General features: G+C 38.2%; 5 protein-coding genes across 18 annotated transcripts in view; 2 read left to right on the forward strand and 3 right to left on the reverse strand.

The window, feature by feature from the left end:
* Positions 1–2,032, forward strand: part of LOC111249724 (uncharacterized) — a 126,215-nt gene extending 124,183 nt beyond the window's left edge. For all 11 annotated transcript variants that reach the window (XM_022803975.2, XM_086985878.1, XM_022803976.2 and 8 more), the window contains one exon: positions 1,674–2,032. The gene's annotated coding sequence lies outside the window, so the exon portion shown is untranslated. The remainder of the gene's footprint in view (positions 1–1,673) is intronic.
* Positions 1,890–8,954, forward strand: Arfrp1 (ADP-ribosylation factor related protein 1). Of its 2 annotated transcripts, none has more exons than XM_086985886.1 (5): positions 1,890–2,031; positions 2,380–2,543; positions 2,679–2,867; positions 3,281–3,441; positions 8,123–8,954. In XM_086985886.1, the coding sequence occupies exons 1-4, from the start codon at positions 1,947–1,949 to the stop codon at positions 3,437–3,439; spliced, it is 597 nt and encodes a 198-aa protein (XP_086842012.1). In that variant the 5' UTR covers positions 1,890–1,946; the 3' UTR covers positions 3,440–3,441; positions 8,123–8,954. The 2 variants fall into 2 exon arrangements, with proteins under 2 accessions (XP_086842012.1, XP_022658078.1); XM_022802343.2 differs by having other exon boundaries at positions 8,136–8,954.
* LOC111249047 (uncharacterized) lies at positions 4,386–15,682 on the reverse strand. Of its 2 annotated transcripts, XM_022802340.2 has the most exons (12): positions 14,911–15,046; positions 12,025–12,268; positions 11,367–11,636; positions 10,788–10,986; positions 10,178–10,410; positions 9,516–9,613; positions 8,614–8,815; positions 8,149–8,385; positions 7,239–7,349; positions 6,665–6,823; positions 6,230–6,301; positions 4,386–5,908 (listed from the first exon to the last, which is right to left on the reverse strand). In XM_022802340.2, the coding sequence occupies exons 1-12, from the start codon at positions 14,916–14,918 to the stop codon at positions 5,846–5,848; spliced, it is 1,896 nt and encodes a 631-aa protein (XP_022658075.1). In that variant the 5' UTR covers positions 14,919–15,046; the 3' UTR covers positions 4,386–5,845. The 2 variants fall into 2 exon arrangements, 1 of the variants encoding a protein (XP_022658075.1); XR_002672761.2 differs by lacking the exons at positions 4,386–5,908; positions 6,230–6,301 and having other exon boundaries at positions 6,805–6,823; positions 7,962–8,385; positions 14,911–15,682.
* NP15.6 (NADH dehydrogenase [ubiquinone] 1 beta subcomplex subunit NP15.6) lies at positions 13,083–14,872 on the reverse strand. The gene has a single exon (XM_022802346.2). The coding sequence runs from the start codon at positions 14,268–14,270 to the stop codon at positions 13,749–13,751; it is 522 nt and encodes a 173-aa protein (XP_022658081.1). The 5' UTR covers positions 14,271–14,872; the 3' UTR covers positions 13,083–13,748.
* Positions 15,683–19,356: 3,674 nt separating the features above from the next.
* Positions 19,357–20,533, reverse strand: RpL32 (Ribosomal protein L32). 2 transcript variants are annotated; one of them, XM_022801855.2, is made up of 3 exons: positions 20,426–20,533; positions 20,056–20,161; positions 19,357–19,755 (listed from the first exon to the last, which is right to left on the reverse strand). In XM_022801855.2, the coding sequence occupies exons 2-3, from the start codon at positions 20,149–20,151 to the stop codon at positions 19,444–19,446; spliced, it is 408 nt and encodes a 135-aa protein (XP_022657590.1). In that variant the 5' UTR covers positions 20,152–20,161; positions 20,426–20,533; the 3' UTR covers positions 19,357–19,443. The 2 variants fall into 2 exon arrangements, with proteins under 2 accessions (XP_022657590.1, XP_022657591.1); XM_022801856.2 differs by having other exon boundaries at positions 20,448–20,492.
* Positions 20,534–21,053: the final 520 nt, after the last annotated feature.

Consider the following 21,053-nt stretch of genomic DNA (forward strand, 5'->3'; position numbering starts at 1 on the left):
ACACCTATATAACCTCTGAGGATCCGAAGCGAAAAATATCAACCAACCTTGCGCCTGTTGTCTTTGTTTCTCATTCTCTACTGTCACCTTTTATTATTCTTGTATCCTAGGATAGAACGACAGACTTATTTATCCGAAATGCCACTTCAATAAAGATGGCGAGTTCGTATTTACTTAGAAGAAATAAACCTGATTACGACAACTAATCGTTGCCCTCAACTGCTCTCCCAGCTACCGTGTCTGTTAGGTTCATACTGAGCCCCAGCCGCTCAACGCTCAGAATGTTTGTTTCGTACAGGCGCTGTACCCCAGACCAGATTTGATAAACATTTTCTGCTATTTGCAAAAGTTTATTTTTGTACTAAATGTAGTTCTGGTATACATACGAATAATAATGATAGTAATAATGATTATAATATTGACAGTGATAATAATAATACATAGCAGGAAACCCTAAAGCCAGTTTCGATTGAAGGTGTCCAACGCATAAAACGCATACCGTGTAGCTGTCCACAATCAGCACGAAAAAATAACTTCCTCATGCCGATTGTTGTCAACGAAAAAAAGAGATACATTTGTAGATAAAATGTAGCCAAATCCCGAAAATTCTAGGCCAACATAACTAATTCTGCCCGGCCACCGCAATGATAGAGTTCGTGGAACCATTTACTTTTGAGCTTAAGGCAGATTCGAACCAGTTGAAAGAAATATCGCGCTGACATACCCACACGTATATATTTTTCCCCATGTTTCACGCGAATGGCATGAGATAGAAGTACATCATGTTATCGTACCCTACGTCACATGAATGTTGCCACTGGCGATACGTAAATAGTGCGAAGTTTGTACGAATGAAATTATTCTTTCGGTTTCATCATTTCCATAATCGAGATGCACTTATTGCAAACATTCTTGCCTATTAAGCCTTTCCTGCTTGATCTTGCTTGCTTTTCTAAATCGCCGACGCGGTCGACTGCTAGTGCGACATCGGTAAGCAGAGATCATCAGATTTCACATGATGGTCATTGGGGTCTCTTTACCGTTGGGGAAGCGGGTGGCAGTGTCAAAGATCTGTAAGTGAAACAATTGAACATTGGCGTGTGTTGACTATGAGCAGCTGAATTGTTTGTTTTATTATGAATTGTTTTTATACTACTAGATTTTGAAAGTGATGAAATGTATTAGTGTTAAGGAAGTTGTCCGTGTGTATCGAAGTTCCTCTTTTACTAGGGATTTCGTAAATGATTTTCTTTGGGATTGTGTTTTTCCGAACTAGGAATTACGAATAGTTTGTTATCAAAGCTTTGTACTGTGCATTTGTCTGATCATTTCACGTTAGACTCCGTGAAAGGAATATTAATTAGTGTTCGAATGGCATATGGGTGATGAAATTAGTTTCCTTTCGTTAGCTATGACACTCGAAGGACACATGCTGTTTGGATGCCGCATACTCGGTAAACGACTTTGATGTGCAGGTAATAGGTATTGATATATAAAATAAAATATTGAATACAATCAGCTGGCCTATATACGTAATACACTAGCGGCCTGACTTTCTTTTACGAGCAATACGTTAACATAGGCGAAATAAGACGGGAAAATAGCCCTCAGGCTAACGTTACAGATGTAAAAAAGTGTTTGTTTGGCTTTTGTTTTTAATTTCGTCATGGCAGCTTCTCCATGCATGTTACCACGTGATGCTCCAAGCTGCGTGTAGCACTAAGGTGACGGGTGAGGTCACTGCCGTGGACCAGGCCCATGTATGATTCGCAAAAACAGTTTCGGAAATATTCCTTGAAGCACTAAAAGCCTTCAAGCGGTAACTAATACAAACGTTTTAAAAGGATTTGAGTATTCATCGAGAATATATAAAAGGCACTTGTGCCGCGCGCTGAAACTAAACTGTGAAAGTTATCCAACAAGTTCGCTCATCGTACATCAACGAGATGTATACTCTACTGCACGGCCTATGGAAGTATATAACTCAGAAAGAGGAATACTCTGTTCTTATACTTGGATTAGACAACGCAGGTACGTTAGCCTGCTGCATAGCAATGCATACATTCAGCAAAAAAAAACATAATTATAACACCAAACAAAAAAAAATTATATAAATTCATTTATTCATTCAGCATTCTAGGATTTTAAACTGATGAGCCTAAGTTCATTAGAACAATTGCTTACGACGAATTACGCAGATTAAGGTGACTGTTTAAAGCAATGTTTAAAGAACGTAAAACTTAGAGCATTTGGTTTAAATGGATGTGCTGAAACGGTTGCAAGGGTATTGACTTTAAGATCAGATATATATTAAGAGCATATGGTTATTCAGATAAAGATTACGGCCATTGCTGTGTCTGTTACTGTTATTCCTTCTAGGAAAAACCACGTATTTAGAACAAACGAAGACGAAGTTCACGAAGGGCTACACCGGCCTTCGTCCTAACAAGCTAACCACTACGGTGGGACTTAACATTGGCAAAATCGACACGCAAGGGGTGCGAATTAACTTTTGGGATCTTGGTGGCCAAGAATCGCTACAGGTAAAAAAAAACTTACTTGGTATCGTACACGCATAACTTATTTTTGGCCAATGACCGAAATATAGGACTTCGAAAAATAATTAGTACTGACTACTAAATTATTTAACATTTAGCGTCGTTGTTTTATCATTACAGGCATTGTGGGACAAATACTATTCAGAGTCGCACAGCATCATATACGTCGTAGACTCCTCGTGTCGCGAGCGACTTCAGGAGTCACGGCGATCATTTGAGAAGATGATTGATAATGATGCCTTATTCGGTGTACCTCTCTTAATTATAGCCAATAAACAGGATATTGCCGAAGCCGCCACCGTAACAGAGGTAAGCAAAGAATACCCTGTTCATAAGACCCTTCATTAGATTACGTCGCTTGTATTGAAAGCTACTTTTTACCTTTTTTTTTTACCCTGATTTGCGTGGGGTGAAAATAAACGCAAATAATACTTAATGATTCCACGACTGAAAGGATGGGGCGCAAAGAGTCGTTTATTATATATATATATATATGTATATATATATACTCAAATGTTGCATGCTTTACATCATGGCTGACTCTTGCCAGCACGAAACGAACGGTGTAGCTACGCCCGGATTCAAATTCAGACCACGACCGTTTTTTTTACGTTTAATAAATAAACACGTTGCTACTGCATTATAACTTATATACATATATATATATATATAACCATAATTTAATGTGATATGCAATCGGTAAAATTTCTGTTTGCTTTTAGATTCGTCAGTTGTTCCGCGAATGCAATATAAGTAATAGGGAGATGCATATTGTCGGAGCCTCGGCGTTGCACGGAGAAGGCATCCAAGACGGTATTACGTGGCTGGTTGACGGAATGAAACGAAATCTTCGGAGGCCTCCAAGAAACGTCGATACATAAATGTGAGAAGATTGAATCACGCTGTATGTTCTTTTTGCCCCGGCTATTTGCACATGCCCTACTAGTGTCTAATAACAGATTTGCGTAGGACACCCATTAACCCGCAGTGGGTGGTGCCTTAATTCGCTGAAGTAGTATCGAGTCATTTGATGCACTACAATTTCTAGGTGAACGTTGCAGAGAATGTCAGGTAAGATAATGCTGGTTCGGATCGCGTTGTGAGTTATATTCACCCGCGATGCTTTAATATCATCGGATGAGTATTGATACTCATATTATTAAACAAAATATATTTTTCATCACTTAAAAACTAGGAAGTCGGTCACTTTCGACTTCGGTTACTCATGTGGTCATGTAGTAGATCTGCGGTCTTTATAGGTCAGATAGTTAGTGAAGGCATCGTTACTTCGTTTTAACTAAATCGGCCATATAGATTAAAAATTAGTTTCTTTGCCATTCGAATTGTGGTGAGTCAAGACATTGATATTGGAGAATTGAAATCTTGAAATCAAGGATACTGTGTGGCACCCTGTTGCTACTTTCAAGCAGTTTGGAGCAAATTGCTGTCATGTTGTGGAATAATTAGTTATAATAGCTAATATTCTTGCGGGGCAACATGTATGTGTACAAGGCAAACGGATAATTTTGACTGAATGATTTAAATGTCAGTGTAAATAATCTTGTATGTAAAGAGTGAGAAGTATTTTGGTACATAATATTGAAAGTTATAGCAATAAAAATCTGCAAATAAGCGACTCTATAGAAATAGAAAATAGCAAATGACAAATTTGAAGCTACGGTGAATTTAGTACGGCTATCTTCTTGTACATTGTTTTCGTTAGAAATTAGAGATCTTGAAAGTACAAAGAGGATCTATCAATGTGCAAGTAAGTTAGTACCTATGTAAGATCCTTCTTTCCTTATATCTATTACCATACTTTTCATGTTAAAAAATCAAACTCGAAACGACTCTTGTCGTAGCTTGTCTGTTGTCCACTATCTCTGTGTAGCATCCGCTGGTAGAATACCCACCATCTGATACAGTGCACGCTCCGAGTCTTAATTGCGGCTTGATGTACTATTTCGCACGAAAACGTCATGAACCATTACAATGGTAGGAAGATCCTCTCCTTTGAGTTGCATTTCTTCTGGCCGTTAAATAAAGGAATTGAATGGTACCAGAAATTGAATAGCGAGGTCCGAAAGGGAGAAATGTAATTGAAATATAATCTCATACGGTCATAGTCAACAATCGTCGAAGACCAGCAAGGAATTTAAGGTAGTTTCAGCGTCCTAAGTGGATAATCTTTAGTTTTCGGTTCCAAAATTGTAATATAGTCAGGTTAGTAGCTTAATTTGAATCGACTAGGGTTTTAGCATTATGTTTAATGTCAACACAGACTGGACCGCATATATATAATGACAACACCCTGTGAAAACTATTTTTCGTATATATGTATATATCTTGTAATTTTTTATTAATATATCTTTATATTAGTACGTATTCAAACGTGTTCCTTAGTTGTTTCAATGTTCTCACACATTACTAATTATTTTTAATAATAGCATTATTATATAGTCACACAATTTTTCATAATAAATGCCAATAATTCATAATTGTTATCCATTTCAACGAACTTTATATTTACACATTTTATTTTTTAAAGTGTTGCTTGTGTATATGGCATAGGGTTGAGACTCATTTTACTTACCCTATGATAAGACGTTGATGTAATGCACAATGCGTGACGTTTTTATTGCATTTAACCTGTTTATTTAAAACAGAATAATTTGAAGCGGAATTGTTTGATGCGGAGTAGCGCCACTTTAAATGAAAGCGAAAAGAAGTATAGATCATAGAGAGCGCTGCAGAAGTCTTAAGGAACCAGTTTTGACAATCGTTGATACAAATAATTTCGGCTCTTGTTCAAATTTTACCGTGAATTGGTGAAAACTTTATATAACACAAACAATATGGTACTCGCACTCTGTGATTCAACAAAAATTACTCAATTTCGAAAATATTGTTGGTTTCAAAAATCACATCGATATTTTTATTTAGATGTGTTGCAGACGTTCTCTACATCTTTTTTTTTTTATAACCTACTAATTATAATATAATAAAGTATACATCAATTATCACTTAGCGATTAAAAAGCCAACCTTATGATAAAAATATACATATTTTTCACAAGCGCTTATTGGCCTGAATCCGCACGGCGAATTAAATGGTGCGGAATACCTCAAGCTTGTTAAGCACAGTCTACAGTGTTTTTCGGCTATCTTTTTAGTGGTGTAGACTTTTTCTACGAATTTTAATAGTTCTATGTATGGCGCAGCCCATCATGTTTTTTTATTCAGAATATTTTGTTATTAGATCGTTGTAAATACTGTAACAAAAATCTTTTAGCGAGGATGGTTAGTGTCGATGGCGATCATCTTGGGTCCCTCCGCTCGTACGATGAGGGTCTAGAAGAATGAAAACGACGAGAAAACATGATTGGTGAATCTAAAATATTTAATCTATAAATTAATTGCAAATTTTAGTGATTTTAATCTGTGGGCGACTGTTGTGTGGATATCTTGCAATTATAAAAGATAGTTATAAGTCTTAATCGTAAAGTACTTTTGCCATCAGTTTTTGAAAATATCTAGGTACTAATCCCCCGGAAGAATATAATGTTTATGCTATATACGTTGCAATAAAAATTAATATAAAAAAATAGTAAAAAAAAATCGACCACGTGGATTGTTATAAAACGGCAAACAACCCGTTCATTTCACTCTTACCTTCAAAGTATTAAAGTGCATGTTAGCTGTAAGCGCATCTCTAGCGTCTAGGGCTTGATCGATTTGGGCAATCTGCAGTAAGAAATGGAAGGAAAAACACTTAAAAATCCAAAGATATGGTGCGATATTAATAATAAAAATAAGTAGTTGTGTTTTTATAACCTTGACCATTCTGTTTATTGATCTGAATTATTGTATTATAAGTCGAAGCGTAAACCGAAATTTCCTAGAGCATTACATTTAAGCATAAGCAATCCTAAATAGTTTTTGAGGCAAAGCATATTTAACGCGCCTGGTGTTTCCTAAAAGTCCTCGCTAAAATCGGTTAAACCATGGTATGTATACCATAATCACACGCATACGTTGTGTAAGGTAAAATTCAATGCGATAATGCACTTTTCGTAATTTACTATGCTACTACTACGACGAATTTACCTGTTCCTTTACGTCGACCATAAGTTGCATAAACGTATTGTCCACAACAGAATTGCTTGCTTCACCATCCTTCCGACTACCGTAGTCGTGAAACACCAAAGAGTTTTCAACCACCTGCTGCTTCGCAGTACCCAGACTGACGGTAGCTCCACGTCGGGCCTATGAGATAGACAATAAAACAATAACAAGAGTTATTGCCTCACCCAAATCTACTTTCTATAAATACCGATGTGTACTCAAGGCTAAGCCTACAGAAAAAGATATATTCCTTATTACTTATAAGTGAATTTGCCTTGGTGAGCAACTTTGCACTGAAAACCTCATGTGTAGGAAAACTCATATTCATGTTTACAGCTAAAATGAACAATGCTAGACAAATGACAATAGTATGTATTGCCGATATTCAGCAACCCATACGTCAAGGATGTGTTTAGTCAACCAATATGCGCATGTGGGTTACAACCTACTACCACTATTTATCCAATATAAAGTGGCGGGGGGACCTTAGGCATTTGGTCCCGGTATTATAATTATTATGAAGGTACAGGTTTTGTTATTGCAAGATTTTGCTTACTTGGTGTTGCTGGTATCTCGTCTGCTGAGAATCATGGGGTCCCTCCAGTACTACATGTTCAATTTGCTGTTGACCACCAAGCGTGTCGTCTGCTTCACCAAGGTGGATTATCTGAAAAACGAATGGCTAATTAATCAACATTTTGAAAGCTTCTATAGCAAACTACGGAGGACCCATATTTGTTCCATAACTGATCAAGAAGCATAAATAGCAAAAGTAATCACTATCAATAATTATTTCAGCGATGTTGTGGTTATTTGTGGTTAGTTTATAGTTGTTCTCGTCTTTTTGTACGCTTTATATCGTACACATATATTCTAATAGATGCAGAACTATGATATTCAAAAGAGTTTTTTTCAATTCAGTCATGGAATCAGTGAAAAATTATCAGAAAAGAGGTAAGCATTTTGCCGAATGGACCCCATTACATGTTATACTGTACTCTAATCTTATGCTCTCTAATAGCATCACAGAAAAGCTTCTGACTGAAACATTGGGCCCCTTATATTGCTTGGTTCGTTCTTACGTCCAAATTCACATCAATACATATTGCATGTCCTCTTTTAGCGATCCTATTTTGTATCCTCTTGTCCAAGCACCGTGCTGGCGTAAAGCAGGAAACTGCATTGCAATATCACTAACAATGAAAGGCCCAAAAAGCAGTAGCCAAACTAGCTAAACCCAGAGTTGGCCTATGTATGTATGATCAACAAAAAGCCGTACCGCAGGACGGCGAAACCGCTAAAGGAGAGCCTCCGAAACAGCTCTTTACCACTATCCCTTGATAAGGCTTGAGTTGCCCGAGTAATTTTTGCGTCCTAAGTGTCTCTTTCACTGGACTTCTTGATTGTCGAATGTTTTACACGAGTACTTCATCCTGGCAGCCGTTCCCTACAGGTGAAGGACAAACCTCTGTTGCGTTCTCGAGGACAACTTCTTCGTCCAGCACCTGCTGCTGTTGCTGGTGATGTGGGTGAGTGATGAGTGATTGTTGATGTTGCGGTCCAAGGGGTTCTCGTCCTATTCGCCGCAGGTACTGACAAATCGCGTGCACATGCTGGCACATTTTTCCAAATTTCCCGCTGGGACAGTTGCAGCCGTAGATGTGTGCGCAACAGCGGCAATGCACACAGGTAAGTGGGCACGGCTGAATTAAGAGTCATTAAGAATAGGTAGGGGTCACGTTAAGAAGACCATTAGGCGTCCTTTAGAGTCGTGGTAATTACATAGATTTTGTAATAGGCTTAGAGACATATAAAGAAAATGAGTTACGACCTAACAAAGATTGCTAAAAATTTTATCATACTTTACTGACGTTTTTGCGGTCTCACTGATTATAAAATATAAAGATTACTACTTTAAAAAGCGTTAATACCTGGTCATAATTAAACACGTCCATCGAGCACCTTTCGGATACCCGCTCGACCTTGTACTTGATGGAACTTTTGGAACTGCGAATTCCCCACTCTTCCCGGCCAAGTTCGTCTCGTTCATGAGCATCAATGAAAATCTCATACGATTCCTCAAGACTCTGCGTATGACCCCGCACCACATCCACCAAACTCACGTCGCGACGCCTATAGAAATACAAAATTATTTACGGAAACTGATGCCCTATATTATGTACAAAGCGGCTGAATTCACACGATATCTAACCCACATTTGCACGCAATTTTTGAATAAACTGAGTCTGTACTATTTTTTGGTAATATGAAATTGGGGTTTTAATTACGAAGTGTGCAAAAATGACACACACGGAAAGTGATGCTGTTCCAATTATCTGATTTATGCGGAAGTTACAAGGCAAACTTTGACGTACGTGTTACTTGTAAGTCTTTTATAGGAGAATTCTAAAGGAATAGTCTCGTTACTTAACGTGTATTACACTTGAGGTCTAAAACTATCTGTGAAAGTATAAACGAATAAGGAAAATTTAAATAAATGCAAGTCAAGTTTTGAAAAGGTATGAATCTTAACTTTTACGTAAGAACTGATCGTAATCATGCCAATGGGCTTAGCAAGAGAGTCTATGCAAGGCTAACAAATTACCTGCTCAAGTGAAAATTCGAAAAATACGGTAAAAATACTTGGTAAGGTAATAGATAAAAAGAACATCAACTCCATAGAAAACACATATCACGGAATAACAATCAATCTGCGACTCGCGCAATTTTAGCAGAACATAGACTTCTCGTTAGCGGGTCCGAACGCAGAACGTGGTACGCGTTTATTAGATTGCTGGTAATAAACCGATGAATCTACTCCACTTCAGCTTACCCTTTATGCCCAGAAGGGATTACTCGCGGAAATTCCTGCGGGCGGTCGGGCCCGTTTACTTGAGCAAACAAATTTGTAGCAGACTGCGGAACCTCCGTCTGAAATCAAGCAGTAAACCACATCTACATGAGTCGCTATTCGTAAGAAATGATGTTGTGTCAAAAAATCGAAAACGTTTCTTATATAAAATCATTTATCAAGTCTCATCGAATCACCTTGGATAACACAAAGGTTGTCTACGCTCGAGGAGTCATAGGAAAAGAGCGTGTATTTAAGCTCACATCTATCAACATAGACTAACAGTCGCACATTTGCTAAATATATAACAAATAGTTTAACAAATACCTTGGTAATATGGAAAATTAACGCCCGATAAATATGCATTACTGTTCATTGTGTAGAACAAAAAAATTCAAATCCGTTCCATTGACACCAATGTACATTCACGACCCTCTGATAAGAGATGACCTACGTAGGCGGTGCTTTTGGAACTGGTAAAGTGAGCCATTCTAAAAAGAAATCGTTTTGTACGCTGTTCAGTATTATGGCTGAAAATCTGAGGGTGACGCTTTGAGTCCCACTATGCGACATACGTCCCAATTGGGCTTTAGTTTATACACAGTACTTATTACTTTGTTTTGTATAAAAGAGATTATACGTACAGTAACCGAGTTGATGACGTTTCGTACGGTTCGCGAGTTGAGAAATCGCAAGGGATCGTCTTCAGCAACTGAGGCCCCAATTGTTCGATGTATTAAATCAATGATATCTCGTATGGGCATGCCCATCTGGGCGTGATATTTGATGAACTGACGTTCGGACTCCAACAAACCCAAATGTTTGCCTTCGATCAGATGATTATAATGAGTTGTATAACCCTCGATTGTAATGCGTCCTGTAATAAATAGAAGGAAAAAAACAAGAAAAGACAAGTGGACTATCGAGATAAATATAGATATCTTACGAAAGAACAACACTCACTAGAAATTTTAATATGGCTACCCAAGATTGGAATATATAGAAGGATAGTGTCTAATGACTAAGGTGACTTTGTTCCTATATAATGTATTACTCTGTTACTGAGCATAAAAGCGACTCGATTATTTGTATAATATGTATGCTCCTTGCGGGGAGGATCAGTTGCAATCAATTTTGTAGTAGACTGCTTAGATGAAACGTGATTAGCTCCATTGAAGAATGCTCACTGGAACATATAACTATATATCCTGTCGATAACGCTGGTGTGAACCTAGATGCACAGGGGAAATTTACCATCGGCGAAGTGCCGCACGGTGACATGGGCTGTACAGAATGTGCCAATCTTATGTGATGATGAGTTCCTCTTTCGGACCGCCTCCTTGAGTTTGAACGCCTTGCTGCTCTTTGTAAAGCCGTCTCGACTACAAACAAAATATTGTGTTGTGGACTCTACGGCCCTGCCCCGTTTCTTCACAAATCGAACTTTGTGCACCTAAATGGAATCAAGTGGTATAGATGGTTTTTCATTTCAGTTTTATCTAGCACGCATAAAAGAGTTGGCTGCAGAGCTAAACGATTATACTATGTTGCATATCCACTTTTATTTAAAAAAAAAGCATGATCAGCAAAAACTGTTTTGTCATTTGATATTAAGTCTCACCGAAAGCAAAAATAGAAATATAAAATTATATATCTTCCTAAATTAGATCTTCTGTTTCTAGTTATAGCACTTCACACCGTACAACTGAACCTGCTGGTTCAAGAACCAAAAACTTTCCTTGCACGTAATCTCTCTCAGAACACCTATTATGGCTAGTAGCTACACAGGCTCCTATCTTATTACCCAATTTTATTGTAAACTGAAGTTCTTACCTTTTGAAGTCTCTCGAAGAACAGGGTGTAGTCATCGTGATTGTAGAATTCACCTTCGACTTTATGCAACATGAAGTCATGCTCCTGGTGAAGGTGCTTGAGTAGGTCAGCTCGCGTTTTGCCAACATACCCGCAAGGCTCTTCACCGCAATTAAACCTCGTCGTACGATAAAGCTCATTCCAGTCCAATTCAGGATGCAACAAATTAATATGCGATTTTAGCGAATGAAGTCGATTGAAGTAGATTTTGCATAGATGGCATTTGAAGCTCTAGAGATATCAAATGCAAGCGACACAAATAACACAATAATTGCAATAAAAATTATTATAAGTTATCCTTTGCATAATTAAGTCCCACACATACATCTTTCTTGTATATGTAAATCAATACCCGTACGTTTGATAGCATAAAATGAAAACGACAATAACAGATCTACTTTCAACTCTCTCTTAGTTACGATGATATCACGTTAGCTTTCAACGTTGTAGCCGTTCGTGGATGTAGTTTGAATACTTCTTTATCCCTCGGAGACAACTTTATTAGTGCATTAGTCAACTGACTGGTTCGTTTGCAACAGCGTGCTGACCGACGGAACAGAGAACTGACCAATTATAGCCTAGGTACTGAAATGAATGAAGTTGGAAAGCGCCACATTACCTTATAAATTTTGGAATCGCTGGGTACAGCATCTTGAGGGATTCCGTCTAACTCGACAGTCTCGACAACAGTTTCTTTCTCACCTTGGGGCCCAACACCCTGCGTGAACTGGACCACCTCAACGACACCCTCCTGACAATCATCCTGTGACTCCTGACCTTCTTTCTCCTCTTCGGCTTCTTGATGGCCGAGGGTGTCCATTTCCTCTACAGTAATCTCTTCAACTACTCCTTGCTGCGACATCCTGGAGCAAGGAAAAAAAAATAATAATGATGTAACTTGTACTAAACACACCTCTTGGCATATAGTACGAGAACTTACACGTTTTTTGTGCTTTACTTTCTTGTCTTTCTCAAAAGTGTCACTTGGCGGAGGCCAGATAGATTTCCTAACCTATTTCAACTCATACTATTGAGTAAATTCTCTTGCGTAATTAACTTTTTGAACTACAAAAAATTAGATCCGGAAATGGATAAGGCAGGTTTCTTTGCAGACAATCTATTATAAAAACCTAACTACTGCCCGTAAGTAAATTTTTGAGTTTTTTTGGGTTTAATAATGAAAATTTGAAATACACTAGAGAGAGTAAACACAGAATACTCCATATCGCAAAACAATTTATTTCGAAATAAGGGTTGTCGTGAAAGCGTCTGAGGCTTTCGTTATTTGCACTTTTTATAGTAAACATTTAATGTGCTCAGTGTAGCGATCATGATTTTGAGTAATAAAATTCAACTAAAACCTCAAACAAGGGGCCGATATAATATAGTTAAGAGAGAGATTACAATTTTGAGCTATACGTTAAGAGAAATTTAGTTTTAAACTCGGCAAACTCACACTAAAGAACCACCTAGGCAAAGGTTTACCACATATGATTTGAAAGGAGCGCATTAAACTATTTGAACATTAGTAGTAACTCTTATCAGTTGTAATTCAAATCGGACACCTGGCCTAAAACTGTGGTAAAAATAGCCGAACCTTAGTTAAATAATAGTGATACACGTAAATATTAACTCATATTTACAAGACGCGGCAGAAGAAAAAGATGACTACATTGATTGCCTAGCATAAAAACAACGTTTTATTTTGTATTTTCGACTGTTTTCATAATCTATTTCGATTCGGCCTCCATCGTCACTTTCTATTATTTTTTCATATTATTTTAGTTTTCATTCTACTGTGCTAAAACAAGCGATCGTCGTTGAGCTCACTCCACGCATTTTTCCTTCACCCATCATGATTAATATTATTATTATAGATATTCACATGTATTTAGTTGTCGAATTCAACGGGCTCATTGGTTCCTTTGATTTTTTTACTTATCGTCTTCATCTTTTAACCGTAACGGGGAATAGACGAATTCTTATTCTTAGTGTCGTTCCGACATCGAAATGACAAAACTCAATACTCATAGTTTTGTTTATGTTATAATGCCTGCTATTCCAAACGTCATTATCAGTATCATTCCCAAATCTGGCATCTTCCTTCTAAGAGGATAGGGAATTTCAATTGATTAAGTTAGTTGACCCGTTCGCCCACTTGTTAGAGAGCTCGTGAAGGAAGTGTAGGTTATTGCAAGGTTAATTTTACGTATTAATCTACGTTCTTCGACTGGTATGAGGGCGACGGAAATGCTGACTTCTTCGAACGAAGTTCCTTTAATCTGTCTCCTTTTTATTATATAACAGCTGCTATCGGCCACTTAGTTATTATAGGCGTAGCGATTATAGGTAGACCTCAACGCCCTCAAGTTCTTCTTCAGAAGGCAGGTGAATCCGTTCCACTGGGATGAACTCCTTGTCGATCAATGGCCTACCATACTTCTCGCGGCGGGCCAACTCGAGGAAGGCTTCTCGGTGAGCCCAGTCTTTATCCCTGAAGTCTGGTAGATATCCAAGAAGAAACGTGGTCCCGACCAGGCCGATGGAAACCATGCAGAACATTACCAACGCATGCATGTCTCTGTCATCTTCGATATCCTCTATGTTGTACCCGTAACTAATCCAATTTCTGGATTTCGTCGCTGCCTCCGCAAAGTCTTCGGCGGTTCGGGGCGGATTGTCGATTACGGTATCAGGCGCATTGCCGACATGTGTTGCTGGTTTCTTCTCTGACGAACTGATCCAGCGAACCAGCTTATGCCCGGTCGAAACCGTCGTTGGCACAGCTACCAACTGAGGCCTTTGCGCGGTTAGGGGCCGTAATGTATTGAGACGGCGTACGGACGCAAGGCGACACAGGATCATTGTTGCTTTGTTATTGCTGTTAATGTTATTGTTTACACTCCAGACTGATTGGTTTAGACCTCTTCTGCTTTACAAAAACCTTCTCAATAGTCACCGACGAGGACCAAAGAAGTCACTCAGACGGACTTGAGGTCGGTAAAAAAAGGTCGCTTGAGTCAGCCGTCCTCGCCAACAGTGAACCTTTGGAATATTTGCAGTGGTTTCGACCGAAGTTTCAACACACAATTGACCACTTGATACCAGATCATCAGCACAAGTCCTTATGCATCATTAGACCACTGTAGCGCGATGCAGAGCTCACAACGAATGTTAACCAAAATCACGCACCAACACTTCTCGCTATAATAAGCGATAGCCACTAGTAACTAGGAGCAGTCGGTCGATGTATACGTGTGTGATATGGGGAGACGTCCTTAAACACCTTGTTGTTTAGACGAATCTACCGGGGCGTCCGGTAAACGCCGATCTAATTGTACGGTAACACCAGACCAGGATCGAATATACTGATCGCTGCAGCCGACCGGACGCGCTCGTCGGCCGTAAGGTTGCCGTGTGTCGGGCAGCTATGCCAGTAGATCGACAATGGCCTGCAAAATCATTTTAGCGCACAAAATCATTAAGGAAAAATGCAACAACTTACCCTGCCATCTTGTTGAGCCGTTAGGGTTAATGGAGCGCTACCGGACCGTAGAGTCCGAGCAAAGATTGCCCAATTTGTTCCGAGCATTAAGGATAAGATTCTTCGGATTCCGCCGAAATTCGACGAAAGTGCCGCATTTAGTCTCAGCCATTCGTTTTGTTAATGTTGAGCTGAAGAAGGGAGCAGGTTAATCAATTTATCCCACTGAAAAATCTTACGTGATGGCACTTTCTTATCGAAAATGATCCCTTAAACTTGTCGAATTGGGCTGGTTTTTGGTGGGTAGCTAAAGTTCCTGCTTGGAAAGATGGAGCCGCCAGGTCAAATGCTTTTTCGTGACTTGCTTTTTGCCATAGTAGGTAATGCTAATTTAGTTGGCCATAAACTAACAGCAGTTATTTCTTTTTTTTCCATATTTAAAGACAACGCCGCACCATAATTTACAAGGGACAAACCGACCCAGAGCACTTTTTGGTTCGATTTATCACCAGTGTAAAAATTGTGTTATATGAATAAGTGTGCTTAATAAGTGTGTTGCATGACAAACTGTATGTGTAAATATATGTAGGTCGTATTGTGAACGAAGCTGTCTGGTTTTGCGTCCGTCAGGTTTATAGCCTAATAACCGGCCGTAGCATATCAAAGCGATTATGGTTTAAAACAGCGAAAACTCTGTCGAGTCAGAAGAATAAGAACAGCCTCCGAAACAGCAGCAGAAGCAAATGAGCGCCGTATAGCAAAACGAACAAGACAACAGACTTCTAAGTAGAATGGAACTATAAAAAAGGCAAATACTCATACTAAAAGATATATGCAAAATAGGCTGATATCAATAGAACAAACAATATGTGCTCTTACTGTAAAACACACACATGTTCCTACTCAATTTTAAACAAATACACTACAGGAGCTCCAAGACAGAAATTGTAAACTTCCATAAGCCACTTATAAACTCATTGAATGTTTGTGATTGCTTAAACAAAAACAACGGCTTAACTGTTTTCGTTGAGGTTTCATAAAAAACAAGTAAAATGTGCGCGATTAATTCAATTCCAAATTGTGACCTTCCGATTCAGGCTTTGCATTTACGGTAATGAGGGTGGACCGCGTAACATGAAAAAAATCAAAAACTGTAGACATATTTCGAATAACAGCACTTTATGATGACAGTCTGGGACGAATGATTTATGATTAGACAAGAGATTTTTAGAAATTTTGATCGTTGCTCCGTGATGCATGTAATAAAGGTGAATTTTTCGAAGCTATCTTCTCTGTATGTTCAGGCGACTTCCGCTAAGAGCCACCAGTAATCGACTGAGGTAGAGGCGCCAGTATGGAAGACGCCTCTATTAGAAGATCACACGTATGCATTGCGATAAAAATAATCTATCAAAAGATGCACACGTAAACATGCGACTAGACGAAGCTGACGCGCAGTAATGTAAGCTTATACTAGACATCGGTGAAGATAAATCTCCAAAAAATGCTAACAATGAAATTACAATGCTTGAAAACGATGCGCTAAAACAAGGTTCTATCGCCTAACGTATCGACCTGATCTAGCAGCTAATATCAAGTAAAAATTCAATAGAAAAATTTTCGAAGAAACGCATATTAATTCCCGTTAACCAACTGATCCGAGAAATAAACAATATTTAGATTGCACGATTCTTTAGAAATCATAAGGAATACTCTCCCTTCAGTCAAAATACCGATGTGACACATTTCGAAATTACTTGAGGTTCTTGAAGTATCTGGGCTTTTATCTCATAACTTGCAACTAGATAAAGATTTTCGGATCATTCTAAATCTTTTTTTTTTTAATGAGGAGTTCTTCAACGGTACAGGGATAATAGCTCATGATTTCGACAATCACCTAATTGTCACAAAAAATGCGGGCAGCACATTTAAAGGACAAGTTGTTCTACCTCCAAGAATTAATTTCTACCCTTAAAAGGACGGTGATTTGCTATTACGCCCACCTCAATTTCCAGTGCAATCATGTTTTGCTATAACTCTAAAAAACTAAGGACAAATACTGGAAGATACTTATTTCCCTTGAAGAACCAATATTTAATCACCGTAAGCTACATATTGCTCTGAGTTGCGTGCAAAACTCTTCTTCCTCAAAAAGAGCAATAAAACTAAAAATATGATAATTTGCAGCCTTATGCAATGATATCTTTGCAAATCAACTTTAGCAACGACTCATTTATTCATACATGCATGGCTTGGTGTTAAAAGTGCCTACGCTCAATGACATTGCTTTTACATTAACGGTAAAAATATAGCCCTATTCAACAGAAAACATAGCAAAACAAACTTCAAACGAAACCACTGTTTTTTTTAAAGTCTCCGAAATTGATAACTCAAAAAAATCTTAAGCAAAACAACTTTTGTTTTTAGGGTGCGGTGAAATATGTTTAATACCAAAATAGACGCCGAACAAAGCCCGCAGGTCTGTTTAGTGTCGTGTAAGATGAATTAATTTCAATATACGTCCAGTGACGGTCGATATTGAAATTTTTTTCATAATAAAAAGACGAAGTTGTAACGCGAGTTTACACCGTGTGTTTAGACTGCGCGTTGCGCACAATGGTCGTACTTAACACGGTTAATATAATAATCTACTAGGCAATATATACCAAGCTGGGTGCACTCCGCACTACTGCTCAAATAGGACTCGAATAGCAAATTGAGAGGTGAAAAGCCTTCACTTTTAATATAATCACGTTGTTTTTCTTCCATTACTTATTAAAATCTCTTAGACTATTTGAGCATTTTTATAAGTATTCCATATGTAAATTGTGCGGCCGTGCATGTGGCAACACACCCAACTGTTGCTCGAGTCTTGCATAGATTAGCTCATATGAAATTTGAAATAAAATGTATTATTCACACGACAGTGTTGTGTTATTCATTGAAAAACAGCATTTTCATTATCTTTTCAAGGAATCCAAGACATATACAGCCTAAACGGCCCAGTAAAGGTAAGCGCGAGGCAAATGGTTTATCGTAGCCAAAACAGAGGCTAATGAAATATTTTGGCTGAGTCTATTCGAAATGCTACAGCTAAGGAACTACATAGTGTAGAATACCTTATATTACACGCATTATTTACCAAACAATGTGCCTATTTATGTAGACGCTCTGCTCAGCAAAACAAATAGGCAGACGACCTTGTTTCCCACAACTACCAATATGACTTTCGTAATATTAACAAAGTTATAGGAAATGGCGCTTGACGTAGCTTTATTTGTTGCTGTACTCCATTTGGATGTCGTCGTTCAGCATGTCGTTAAGCAATCGGACAAAGAGCCTAATACTGATGTCGAACACTATAACCATTTTGCTATTCTGTGGGTAGCTTTACCATCACCACTGAATTTCTTTGCTTTTGTACTTTAAAGTACTTGGTAAAACAGAGATTATTTTAAATTCAGCTGTTACGGATATACTTTTACGGACGCAATAGTCCCAAAATGTTAACTACATTATTGATATCCGCACATTGTATTCCTATTATGCCTAGTCCAAGATCTAATTTAGGGCAACGCAAATATCTGTTTATAGGATAAAGGAAATTAGGTGAGCGACTAAAGCAATCCAAAAGATTACTCGTGAATAGGTTACAAGGATGTAGTTTGAAGCGAAAATAGCTATATTAAAGTTAGAGTATTGAAAGGTCCCGATGGGTTACCTAAGTAACTGAAGTGGTTCCCCGGTGCGAAATTGTTTTCAGCAAAATGAGCTTTCGTAGACGACAACCCTTACAGGACTATAATAATGCACTACTGTATAAGCTCAGCAATCCGTTACACCCGTCTCGTATATTTCCCAATACTTTCAACGTGTCTTAAACCAAAAATGTACATATTTTTTACTGGATTATTCCTCATTCACAAGATTAATAGGACAGAAATCATTAGTTTCAGAAATGCGTTTTGCTGCGGTTCGTTTTGTTCAATCATCTCGAAAACCGCAAGTCCTACGAAAATCTAAATAAGATATGAGATTTATTGGTTTCGAGGTACAGAAAAAAGTTGAACAAAAAGAGAAGTAGAAAACTATATCTCAACGACCATGCATCTAAAAAACTAATGTCTCTATTTTGATGCTATTAAAAATATCACCTAACCACAACAAGTAATCAGCGCAACCACAGTATTTGAAGTAGTTAAATTCCTTATGTCAGTAGTCCAACATCCATTAATTCTATTTTCCAGAAGACAATAAACTTACTAACAGCCTGAGCATCTTTGATGAGACTACTTTGGTTATTTTTTTAACTTTTCTGCTTAATTTTACTATAACATGGGCCAAAATCGTAGTGGATTGCTATGAAGACACTACGTTTATAGAATATACGAATATAGGTTTTCATTAAAAAAATACTCCTTAACCCTCGAATCCCCATCGGATCCCATAAAAAGAAAACACTACGCATATTTTTTTACATCGTCGGCCTCTTGCCACACCCCACCGAGCAGTATACTACTCGGCGGGCGTATAGTTTCGTACCGCATGCCTAGTTTATTCGTTCTCCTCCTGGCGTAATTTGGCGTGACGGTTCGTCACCAAGATCGACAGTTGACGAGCGCGCTCGACGATTTCCTTGCGCTTTTTAGCGCAGACTTTGTGAGCGATCTCGGCACAGTAACGCTTGTTGGTCATCATGAGCATCTCAAGCTCCTTAAGATTGGTGATTGTTACCCTACGAAAACCATTCGGCAGAATATGGCGGGTCTTCTTATTCGAGCCATAACCGCAGTTGGGCATCAAATACTGGCCTTTAAAACGTCTACGAACACGGTTGTCGATACCCTTAGGCTTCCGCCATTTGCTCTATAATAATGAGAAAGAAATGAAAATAAGATTCAGTTAATTAAAATATTCTATTATTTTAATAGTCAAGGGCATAAATAGATATGAAGGTGGGCCATTTACGACACGCTTGGTAATTAGGTAAATTGAATGGGCAGTCCAACTGTCCTGGAAACTTTTATGCACAAGCACAAGGTAAAGACGTAAGCAAACCATTATGAACAAGCCTGTTTGCTCTGATTAGAGCTTCACGTGGCAAGTAAACCGTTTTCTGGAAGGAATACAAAGCCCATATTCTTGACGTTGACGCTCTGTACTTACTGAAAGACGCCCACAGCGATCACTTTGATGACGAATGAAACGCTTCGTCCTCTTCTTGACGATTTTATGCGAAGTGGCAGGTCGAAGCTTGGTCATCTTACTATTTCTGAAATATTCATAATAACAGCAGGCAGTTGAGAACGTGACTCACACTGACTATATCATTATGTATAAAGTAACATTCAAAACAAGATACAACAGACGATGTGGCCTAATTTCGATGCGGCGTTCGGAAATTCAAATCCATTTTAAGCTATGGCTTTTCCACAAATCCTCGACTTGTAGACCTTCGACGAATAGCATGCACTTTAATCACTGATAATAGACATGAAATTTCTGCATATATTAGTTGATTTCAATGGATTCTTACACTGGATCTAAGACACTCACACCGTAAGTTCGGATGGCCACCGGAAAAGAATGATCGACTGGTTTCGATTTCGAAACGACAGCAAAATAAAGGTAAACACTAACTTTCGCCGCGTTGCAATGCGCGGGTAATTTAAAAGACTTTTCTCTCATTTCTTGGAGTTTTCCGTAAGTTCTTATTATACTTTGAAATAAAATCAGCATACGATCAGTAGATTGATAATTAAATGGTTGTTTTCAATAATATCAAACATTATGTATAATAACCACATTAAACACGAATATTTTGAACTGTTGCTCATTAAGTTGAGATAGGTCGCTTATCCACTGAATGGCACCAATTGCATGATTGAAATCTCTTCTTCTAGTAAAAAAAAAAAAGAGAGGAATTTTTGAAGAACAAATACGTATTGTAGATGATAATGCTATCTTTACATTGATGCAATCATAAAGGTATATACGCAAAAATACAAGTGCCGTTATCAATCGGGTCACAAGAATATCGTGAAAAATAAAATCAACACCTATAGCAAACGCGCACTACCAAAACATAGTACAGTAAATCATTTGGCATTGTGGAATTATAATATACCTTAATCATTTAACATGTGTACGCCACGTACACAATA

Source organism: Varroa destructor, unplaced genomic scaffold, assembly GCF_002443255.2.
Source record: "Varroa destructor unplaced genomic scaffold, Vdes_3.0 BEIS01000004.1, whole genome shotgun sequence".
In the NCBI taxonomy this organism is placed as follows: domain Eukaryota; kingdom Metazoa; phylum Arthropoda; class Arachnida; order Mesostigmata; family Varroidae; genus Varroa; species Varroa destructor.

What these genes read in the sequence shown, in the direction of transcription:
- Arfrp1 (XM_086985886.1), top strand. Translation starts at nt 1,947, where the DNA reads ATGTATACTCTACTGCACGGCCTATGGAAGTATATAACTCAGAAAGAG. An exon ending in ACTTGGATTAGACAACGCAG is followed by an intron (nt 2,032 to 2,379) that starts GTACGTTAGCCT and finishes TATTCCTTCTAG; the next exon opens with GAAAAACCACGTATTTAGAA. An exon ending in AAGCCGCCACCGTAACAGAG is followed by an intron (nt 2,868 to 3,280) that starts GTAAGCAAAGAA and finishes GTTTGCTTTTAG; the next exon opens with ATTCGTCAGTTGTTCCGCGA.
- NP15.6 (XM_022802346.2), bottom strand. Translation starts at nt 14,270, where the DNA reads ATGATCCTGTGTCGCCTTGCGTCCGTACGCCGTCTCAATACATTACGG.
- LOC111249047 (XM_022802340.2), bottom strand. An exon ending in TCTTCGAGAGACTTCAAAAG is followed by an intron (nt 10,987 to 11,366) that starts GTAAGAACTTCA and finishes GATTCCATTTAG; the next exon opens with GTGCACAAAGTTCGATTTGT. An exon ending in TCCTCGAGAACGCAACAGAG is followed by an intron (nt 7,350 to 8,148) that starts GTTTGTCCTTCA and finishes TTCGTTTTTCAG; the next exon opens with ATAATCCACCTTGGTGAAGC.
- RpL32 (XM_022801855.2), bottom strand. Translation starts at nt 20,151, where the DNA reads ATGACCAAGCTTCGACCTGCCACTTCGCATAAAATCGTCAAGAAGAGG. An exon ending in ATCGCTGTGGGCGTCTTTCA is followed by an intron (nt 19,756 to 20,055) that starts GTAAGTACAGAG and finishes TCATTATTATAG; the next exon opens with AGCAAATGGCGGAAGCCTAA.